General features: G+C 35.0%; 1 protein-coding gene across 1 annotated transcript in view; it reads right to left on the bottom strand.

Moving 5' to 3' along the window:
* Nucleotides 1-829: 829 nt before the first annotated feature.
* The window catches only part of IFT74 (intraflagellar transport 74), a 121,780-nt gene continuing 111,809 nt past the window's right edge, over nt 830-10,800 (bottom strand). Inside the window, exons 16-19 of the mRNA XM_011994370.1 lie at nt 7,987-8,150; nt 7,263-7,388; nt 3,068-3,128; nt 830-1,149 (exon numbers count right to left, since the gene is read on the bottom strand). Of these exons, the coding sequence (XP_011849760.1) occupies nt 1,031-1,149; nt 3,068-3,128; nt 7,263-7,388; nt 7,987-8,150 (470 nt within the window). The 3' untranslated portion in view covers nt 830-1,030. The remainder of the gene's footprint in view (nt 1,150-3,067; nt 3,129-7,262; nt 7,389-7,986; nt 8,151-10,800) is intronic.

Here is a 10,800-nt window from a genome sequence, read left to right as displayed (position 1 = left end):
AGTAAATTTTAAGGTATGTAAATAATATCTCAATAAAGCTGTTTTGTTTTTTTTTTTTAAGAAATCAATGTGTTGTTTCAGAAATACTGAAAAGTAGAGTTACTTAGTGAACATGATATCAGAGCAAAAATAGGATAGTTTTAAGTAATATTTTATGCTGGCCAACGTGACTCATTCCTGCACAATAAGAGAAGATACATCTACAGTTACTATAATGTCTTCCAGACTCTATGCCTCTCTCCCAATCCTACCTCTTCTAGCTTTTTTTCCCAAATATTCTGGCTAATGCTTATAAATTAATCTACTTAAGTCCTCCTAATAGTATAAGAGAGTAAACTCATACTGCAGGGTGGCAATGAACAGCAGTAGCCATAGTCCCAAACAGCCCACTGTAAATGTAGTCTTTTACCTAATGTTCTTCCAAGAATATATATATGAAAAAATATTTTAAGAATTGCAAAGATTAAAAGTTTCTAATTCCAAATCTTTAGGTATAACTGGAATATAAAGAATATGTGTTATGTATTTATCTGTGACATTATATGGTCTAATACACATCAAGTATAACCTATTTGAGAAGTAAGGTTCAAAGCTAAAAATCTCCCTTCTGATCTTACGATTTTTTTCCAGAAGTAAAAATTGACAATTTGATATAGGTGCTAAATCAGAATCATACTCCATGCATCCGTCCTAGAGTTGATACAAGAAAAGCTTATCTCATTTGTTGCCATAGATGGATTATACCAGCTAAATAAATTTCAATGGTCACTTTTAGTTTCTTTATCTCTTGGTTCAAATACAAATATCATAAAAAGAAAAGAAGATGATATTTTTTAACATGCAAACCATTTACTGAACTATTGACTATTTTAAAATATCATTTTTAAAAGAGGCCACAAAAATTATAACATTCAGGAATTTTAGGTAAACTCCAAAGGTAAGCTTTTTTTTTTTTTTTTTTTTGTAGTCAACTTGTACCAAGTTTAGCAGCAAGAGGATACTTCCTTAGAGACTTTCAGTTGACTTAAACTCAGTTTCCGCTAGTGCTATGTAAAGCATCCACGATGGTTTTATTGTATTCTGCAATCTGCTTGGTCACATTTTTCATAATTGGCCGGTAATCACTCTCTTGACTCTTGGTTGCTATGACTAATTACATGAATTAAGGGGGAAAACAATGTCAATAAAAATCGAATTGTGGCTGAGAAAGGAACTAAATACTGATATTTTTCATATTTAAGATGGTACAAAAAAGCACAATAAGAATACTTTAAAATACAGTACATTATTTTAACAGATTAAGTATCGATTAAAACCTAAAATGCCAAGTTAAACTTATTGCAAAAAGTTCATATACAATATAAACACTTTTTAATACTTAATATGTTACGCATTTTTAATCTAATTCTGGTCTTAGAACAACCTAATATTCAACGAACTAGTTCCCATATTCAAACATACATACACACATACACACACCATGTTCTCTAGGGTACCACAAATAATATAAGGCAAATTTCTAGACTTCACTCTGCTCCAAAATCACCTACTTTATGTTGCATAAAACTCCACTGCTAGACTTAGAGCATACTGTGAACAAGTCTTCTATTTTTAAACTAAGTTGCACTAACACTGGCAACAGAGCACGGAAAACACTTTATCTGGAGGTAAGTTGCGGTCCAGGCTGCTTCTGAGCTGAAGTTCAGCACCACCCTAGGGGAGAACCTATGCTGCCACTGAGTCAGGATCTACTTCTCCAGGCAGACACCCTTGAATGGGTCAAAGAAGGGAATAGGAAACAACTTTTAAGGAAATATTTGTTACAACTCCACAATACATGTTCTCAACAGCTGCTTACTGCCTCCTATAATCAAACTAAAAGTAAACAGTAAGATGAGACATAAGTATCATCTTTGTAGACATAAAATGGAGTTGAATTAACTGAAACACGGATGAGCTTGGAAGTCAAACTTCTCAGGATCTTACTTAGTCTACCTCTCTTTGCTGCCCAGATATTCAAGGTAGAACATTATAAACAAGCAACTATATATTGTATACATATATAATATATGTTTTACTATATGGTTATATATAATTCTCCCAACAACACTGAGAAGGAAATATTAACTATATTTTAGAGATTTCAGAGATGATACAATTCTGGGACCAAGAGCAGTGGCTCATGTCTCGAATCCCAGCACTTGAGCAGGCCGAGGAGGGATTGAGCCTAGGAGCTTGAGACCAGCCTGGCTAAGTTGGTGAGACTCCCGTCTCTAAACAAAAAAGAAATTCTTGCCATGTTTATCAGAAGATTTACTGATAATGTTTAACTTTACCCAAGCCCTGTGATCCTGAAAAACTGAATCTTAAGAGATGATACAGTGCTGGCTTGAATAGATTAAATTGTACAAAGTTTGTAACTTATAAGCAGTAGAGTTAACATTTAAAATTGGATCTCCGGACTCCAAAATCTGGGCACTTAATCACTATGCTACATTAAGTCTTTGTACTCCTTTTTTGGCAATTCCCAAAATCTGCTATTACTTTAGGGCGCACACACACACACACACACACACACACACCCCTCTTAACTACTGTAGAATTGAAACAGTCATATTCATTTAATTTAGCTCAGTGTTTTGTACATATTTGATATTTAATAAGTATGTGTTGAACTAAATTTGAATCTTTAAAAAAATTCCTAGAAAAAAATAACTAACTCAGTCAACTTCATTTTTAGCTTTTTTTTTTTTTTGAAATGGAGTCTTGCTCTGTTGTCCAGGCTGGAGTGCAGTGGCATGATCTTGGCTCACTGCAAGCTCCGCCTCCCAGGTTCATGCCATTCTCCTGCCTCAAGCTCCCGAGTAGCAGGGATTACAGGCACCTGCCACCACGCCCGGCTAATTTTTTTGTATTTTTAGTAGAGATGGGGTTTCACCGTGTTAGCTAGGGTGGTCTCGATCTCCTGACCTTGTGGTCCACCCCGCACCCCCCGGCCTCCCAAAGTGCTGGGATTATAAGCATGAGCCACCGTGCCCGGCCCCATTTTCAGCTTTTTAAAGGATACATTCTTTCATCACAAAATTATTTTGCTCATGGTGTTGCCACTTTCTTTCCAAATTTGTAAGCTAAAAACATAAAAGAAAAATATTAACTAGTATCCATATTTAAAACAACTATATGTCTTTCTAAGAGGATAAGACAAAAAAAAATCACTCCAACTTTAAATCTTATCAACTTGCATTTTATTGAGATAAAGCCATGGTAGAAAAAAAGATTAAATAATAGTAAATACATTAATACAGTGATGAATTCTATAACATGTTTTACCCTATATATTCATTTTAATTATAAAATATTTTAAATGTTTATTATACCAATGAGCATGCCAACTAAAAGACAATTTATGATTTTCCTTTCCCTAAAAAAACTTTTAAAAGAAAAATGGGACGCGATGGGAATCTCTTCTTGAAATCTGGAAGTCTAATGCCACAAATATAATATATATTCAAACACTGTCAAAGGTTCAGCCATATAGGAGAAACTTCCTTATTTCCAGGGCTAAATTTCCTGTCTAATTCCACAAGCTGTGATAAGAGCAGAGCTGCAGTGTGAAGATTATAAGAGAGCTGGTAAAAAGCTGGCACTGTTACAATAATTTCTGCATCAACAGGAAGCTAATGTGGATATTATATTGATGGTTGCTTCCTCAGAAGACAATTTTACTGTTATAGAATTAAATTGTTTTTCTGATTTAATTAACCTCGTAACTCTGGGTTATGGTCTTTCTTTTTTAAGATGCACATAGTTTTTTCCAAAGCAAAGGACCATTTGAAAATTGAAATGCTAAAATAATGTTCCGTCTGGACATTTCAAAGAAGTAATGATTAGTTTAAAAATACAATAATTGAAGCAGCAGTGGAAATGTTTCCTTCTACCCTCATGTTAAAATAATTTTCAGGGCGCAAATTCAGCCTTGATGTAGCATCCATCTCATTGTTTCCTCCAAAGAGATAAATCTAGATATTAGAATGAATCATAGCTCATTAATTATGTGAACTGTATGTGTTGTGAGCTGGTATTACTAAATCACATCAATCTCCCCCAGACAGGACCTTGAAGTTAAGATGGACTTAAGGAAGCAGTCAGCAGTTTCTGGCAGTAAATCTCTAATAACCTTCAGCAAAGTCAAGTACCAGACTTTTTTGTCATTGTTTAATACAAACAGGTGGCCTTCTTATAATGCATCAGACCTGTTAAGTGCTACAGGAATGGTATAAAAGCAATGCTATGTCAGATGGTCAAATTCCTTTTACATTATACCTCTATATTATTGACTTTCCTTTAAACCTCCAAGGATATCAAGAAAGAAAAATTCATTTTGAAAATCTGTTTTTCCCTAACTTATTTAAATAATCTGTTACATAAAATTCTTCATAGATGCCAAAAGCCAGTTTTCAAGAAAATAGTTGTGAAAGACAGGAAGATCAGGATATGATTTAATCAGTTGGGATTCACAAAAGATGACAAATAACACAGAGAAGGATTCAAAATTGTGGCTTATGTTGTGATTTCCAGTTATCACTACATGGAGTTAAGAATACAATTAGCACTTAATGTAGAGATACACAAGGTAACCACTCACTGGCTCTAAGAAATGGTGTTTGTCAAATGCTTTCCATCTTAAATCATCTATTCAGTGAATGAGGAGGGCTAATATTCCATAAGAAGTATCAGTATTTTTTTCTAAGAACCACTGAAGACAATGGCCTCACAAACTTTGTCTTGTTTCTTCCCCAGCACTCATCCTCACTCTAAACAACCTGAGAAAATTTTGTCACTGATAAGTCTATATCTAGGTTTGTGTATGAAGTAGAACAGAATAACTGGTAAATTTGAATTATGTAAACTAGTGATTTCTAACCTTTTAGTAGTTGTAGTAAGCTTTCATGAGATTCTACCCTTTTCAAAAAGAATGTAAGGTATATTTTGTTTTCAAATAGTACATCCATACAATGAAATAGCTAATACTATAGAAATGTCACCAAAGGCTGGGTGTGGTGGCTCACACCTGTAATCCCAGCACTTTGGGAGGCCGAGGCAGGCAGATCACCTGAGGTCAGGAGTTCGAGACCAGCTTGGCCAACACAGTGAAACCCTGTCTCTACTAAAAATACAAAAAAAATTGCCAGGCGTGGTGGCAGACACCTGTAATCCCAGCTACTTGGGAGGCTGAGGCAGGAAAATCGCTTGAACCCAGGAGGCGGAGGTTGCAGTGAGCCAAGATTGCACCATTGCACTCCAGCCTGGGTGACAAGAGCAAAACTCCATCTCAAAAAGATAAAAAAAGCTGAGCACAGTGGCTCAGGCCTGCAATCCCAGCACTTTGGGAGGCTGAGGCAGGAGGACTGCTTGAGGCCACAAGTTCAAGACTAGCCAGGACAACACAGCAAGACCCTGTCTCTATAAAAAATAATAAAAATTAGCTGGGCATGGTGGTCTGTGCCTGTAGTCCTAGCTACTTGGGTGGCTGAGGCAGGAAGATCTGTTGAGTCCAGCAGCTCAAGGTTGCAGTGAGTTACAATTATGTCACCACATTCCACCCTGGGCAACAGAGTGAGACTCTGTTTAAAAAAAAAAAAAAAAAAAGGCTGAAAAAAGTTAAGAAAATGTTGAAAGACTGTATAGCATGATTTCACTTTTTGTAAAAACAATATGGATGTATGTAAGGACAAAAAGACTACAAGGATAGAGCACTAAAATGTTAACAAAATGGTTGTACCTAGGTAGCGGAAAATCAAATGACATTGTTTTTATTTTTCTCTATCATGATCACATAACTATATGAAGAAAAAGGGGGATTTTTTTTTTTTTTTGAGACAGAGTCTCGTTGTCGCCCAGTCTGGAGTGCGGTGGCGCGATCTCAGCTCACTGCAACTTCTGCCTCTCGGGTTCAAGTCACTCCTCTGCCTCAGCCTCCAGAGTAGCTGGTACTATAGGCGCCCGCCACCACTCTCGGCTAATTTTTTGTATTTTTAGTAGAGATGGGGTTTCATCGTGTTAGCCAGGATGGTCTCTATCTCCTGACCTCGTGATCCGCCCATCTCAGCCTCCTAAAGTGCTAAGATTACAGGCGTGAGCCACTGCGCCTGGCCAAAGAGCGAATTTTTAATGCATTTAGCATTTTAAACCACGTGTGCAAATTTCTAGCATAGACTAATTAGATATGAGAATGATCAATCTTTTTCAGACCATAGTTGTTGACTTTGTATATGACACATAATGCTTCATTCAATCATTCAACAAATAATTGCTGAGCACCTACTATGTGCCAACCAACAGCACAGTGCAAGGAATAAACGAGATAGACATTGTCTCTGTCCAGTCTCAGCTCTCAATCTAGACCTCACACACTGTTCAAGTAGTTATCAGCAAGATGAGTGATATGAAAAGGGGGCTGTAGGTTTATATATCTATGTATCCTATGTAAATAATTGGAGATATGAATTAAGAAGTTCAAGGATACCTGGATTGCTCTTTACAGCATTATTTCAATGGTTTTAAAACTAGAAATTACCTAAATATCCAATGAAAGGGAATTGGTTCAATATATTATGCTACATCCATGTACTGGAATATCATTAAGCCATTAATATTTTTTAAAAGTCAATATATATATTGACAAGGGAAAGTACTTATGATGTACAGTTAATCATGAAAAACAAGCTCCTAAATGATATGTACAATATGGTGCAATTTCTATAAATGCTTAGAAATAAATGTGTACCTAAGTATATGCATAAATATGTGTATACACATATCTATCTATCTATCTATCTGTCTCTCTATCTACCTATCTATCCATAGACTAAAAGAACCCACACTACAGCAACAATAAGCATTCTCTCTTCTGGGTGATGGGGTACTAATCATTAGAATTTATTTTATTTGTGATTTTTATGGATTTTTAGCTTCTGCATTAGTAATGTTTCACTTTCAAGATTTTTAAAAGATACTATCCCATATATCTTAATAGCTGTGCCAAAGACAGTATCCAACAGAGTTGGCTTTCAATATAGGTTTATAGAAGGTAAGAAAGCAGGAATCCATTCATTCTGAATGAAGACTGTGCAGAATCTGGCTGTCTTAAAAGTCAGAAAATATAGAAGGTATATAAAGCAAATTTTAAAATAAAAAAAGATTGTTTTTGGGGTGAAAATATAGACTAAGAGAATTTCAAAGTCATTTAAAACATTTTTTACCTGAGAATGTGTCTCATTTTCTTGCAATTGTGTTTTTAGTGCCTCATGTTCTATGTTTAGCTTCTCCATTATTTTCTTAAAGGTATTTCTGCGGGTTGATAAGATCATTCTCTCCTGATGTAATTTCTAGAAAGATCCAAATAGAAGTGACAGGTTATAGAAAATATGTAGTAAGCCAGCATAAAGCATATTTAACTTAATTTCAATAACTATATTCTGGTAAAATTGTATCAAGGCTATAACTACTCTAAAACCTCTTTGTAAAAATATCCTTTGAACTATAAGCTATGTTACCATTATCTGTATTAATAATTCTATTAATGCTGTCATTATCTCTCCCGACCCTACCAAATTAAGTTTAAATTAATGTAAATAGCAATGGAAAGCCACTGACAAGTTTCAGGTAGGATAGAGTCATAATCTAATCTGCATTTAACAAAGCTCATATTCGCTGAAATGCTCTGTATTAAGTAGCAGCTTATACCTTGCTTTTCAATTTTTGCTTTTCTTTAAAACTTTAAGTCACTCTAAATTCCAACTACATATGTAAACATTTTTATTTTTTCTCAGCTTATACATATAAAATAATCAACTTAAAATAACAAATCCTATTATACCACAAATCCTAATATACCACAAATCCTAATATACCACAAATATATTACATTTGATCAAGAAAAAAACAATCTGAATTGTAATTCTGTAAGACTTGGTTAACGTTTACCTTTTTCTTTTCTTCACCTGATGATTTTAAAGCTGGCAAATCATTATATGTCTCCAGATCAGTTGTCATTTGCTTAATTTTGCTTTTTAGAGAATGCTGTTCTTCAGTCATCTTACTTTCTAGAAGCTCCATTTTCTGCAGATCCAACTGCAGACGTTGACTGTCTGAAACATAAGAATTTAAGGTGACAATTAATCAAAATTTTATTCCTTTCAACAGAAGGAAATGTAATGCAACTATTAAAAATCATGTTTTACAAGAATATCTGTAAAAGAAATATCTGTTCACTGTAACAAGTGAGATAATATAAATTAAGAAAAAAAAAAACTCATCCCCTCAGTAACCAATTTCAGGTAACCAATATATTAGGGAATCAAGTTAACCTGATGCATATTAGCCACAACTGTCTCCATGCTAACAAACATGTAAGTTTTTTTCTTGCTTAGTAATACAATCTATATTATGAGATAAAGACACATTATTTTTAATAGGAGCATGACACAGACAGTTATGTAGGGGAAAAACCAAGTTAAATAACATTATATATATATTTGAGCACAATTTTATAATTGCACATATAATCAACTCTTACTATCTGTGGTAGTTATGTCTATGAAGTTATTGTGAACAATGAGTTAGCAAATATTGAACTATTGCTCCTAAGGGAAATACAGGGTTAAGTTCTGTGAGCCTTTAGTCAAATTTTAGTCAATTAGCCAATACATGATCTTGCCTTATGTGTGTTTCTGTTTAAAGACATCTTATTTACTATAGGTTGTAGATTCACTAACACTGACCTCACAGCCAACAGCACTGTAACTTATGCCTGAATTAAGTTTACCTATCACACGTTTTCTCCACAAGCCACATCACAGCCTTTGTGCTTAGGAACACTTAGCACATCAGCACTTTGTTTGGGGCCATTTTAAACGGCATGATCACCAACAGAAAGCACAAAAATGCAAAAAACATGACACTAAATATACTGCAAAAAGGAAACCTGTTTATAGTATGAGAACTGATATAAGGCGGCGGAGTGTTGCCTTTTTCAACTTCTGTTGGCAATGTGCATGTCAGACTGTTGAAATTTTTCACGAGTCTGCCCATGTCCACAAATGATCACAAAAATGCTCCAAGTATTTATTTGGGAGATATAAAGTATAAAGTGAGAAGGCAAATTCCCATGTTTGTTAGCATGGAGACAGTTGTGGCTAATACACATCAGGTTAAGTTGATTCCCTAATGAAATCTATGAATAATGAGGATACCTGTGTGTGTCTCATTCTTCCATTGAAAAACACCAAGCATCTACTATATGCCAGGTGCTGAGGATATAATAGAAATCAACAGAGACATGGTTTTCACTCAGGGAGCTGTATCTTAGAGGTAGAAGCAGGCAAATAAGTATTTACAATAAACTGGATAAATAAGAAAAGAGTAGTACAGGGTGCCATAAAAGCATGTAGCAGGGATCAAGAGAGCTCTCTAAAGATATGTCTTTCAATTAAAGGCTTAAGGTTTATAAATATCACACAAAGAGGAAGGTAAAAGTGTTCCAGCAAAAACAATCAGCATGTGCAAAGTCTAGAGGTAAGAAAGTCTAGTACCTTTGGGCCAGTAACAGAAGTTCAGCATACTGAATAGTAAATGAATATGAATGAATTTGAAGGGTAAAAAACAATGCTTCAAAAGTCACTGATTTAAGAAAAGAGACTGTTATCCAACCAAAATTTTTAAAGTTTGTGTAATTAAGCCAGGATTTCTTCAATATTTCCTTTTACCCCTTTAAGAGTTTTAAAAGTCAACCATAGCGACATACACTATTTAAAAATATATATGTATATGTACACATAAATATAAATATCTATATAGCAAGACTTAAATGTTGTTGCAAAGAGTTTTGTTTTGTTGGATTCTTATCGCTACCAGGGTTAGAAATAGTTATGAGAACCAAAGAGCTGAACAAGTGACTAAGGCTTATGCTATTTTAATGCTCTAAATAGGAACTGTTTTTAGCCTGTAGATACTTTGACTATTTGGAGTAAACACTGATATAAATCTAATTGCAAGTTTAATTTGAATATATACCAGGGAAATACATTTAAGAATCATACAAATTGATTTTTCTTGATAAAAGGAGAAAATGGTTGGTATAGGGTAAAGTTTATCTTCCTTTAACAACAGGTCCCCAGTGAAAAGCTAAATGCTACTCCAAGGGAAGAGACAGGAAGAGGATGCAGTCTAGTTCCTTCTGATATGCTGTGAAGTTGCAAAGTTTACCAAGCAGTGTGTACACAGTAGCAAAATCTCAGAAGGAACCACTTTGACCTGGGGAAGTGTTTCTAAGATAGTCTGTCATCAGCACATTTGTTTACTCTCTGGAGTTTCCTTTCAAAAAATATAAATAAAAACTATTGCTGATAAATCCCTTGCCTCTTTGCCCATGCAGTACATCAGTGTTTATCAACCTTTTTCTTACATTATTGACTCCCTAAGAAGCCGTTTACAGACTTATTTCCCCCAATCACCTCACTCCCCTGAAATTTTTTTTTTTTTTTTTTTTTTTGTGAGACAGAGTTTTGCTCTTGTTGCCCAGACTGCAGTGTAATGGCACAATCTCAGCTCACCGCAACCTCTACCTCCTGGGTTCAAGTGATTCTTCTGCCTCGGCCTCCCAAGTAGCTGTGATTACAGGCATGTGCCACCACACCCAGATAATTTTGTATTTTTAGTAGAGACGGAGTTTCTCCATGTTGATCAGGCTGGTCTCGAACTCCTGACCTCAGGTGATCTGCCCACCTCGGCCTCCCACAG

The sequence above is a fragment of the Mandrillus leucophaeus genome, unplaced genomic scaffold (assembly GCF_000951045.1).
Source record: "Mandrillus leucophaeus isolate KB7577 unplaced genomic scaffold, Mleu.le_1.0 Scaffold454, whole genome shotgun sequence".
NCBI lineage: Eukaryota > Metazoa > Chordata > Mammalia > Primates > Cercopithecidae > Mandrillus > Mandrillus leucophaeus.
Note: the sequence above shows the minus strand (reverse complement) of the source record. Positions and strands in the feature narration are given on the sequence as shown.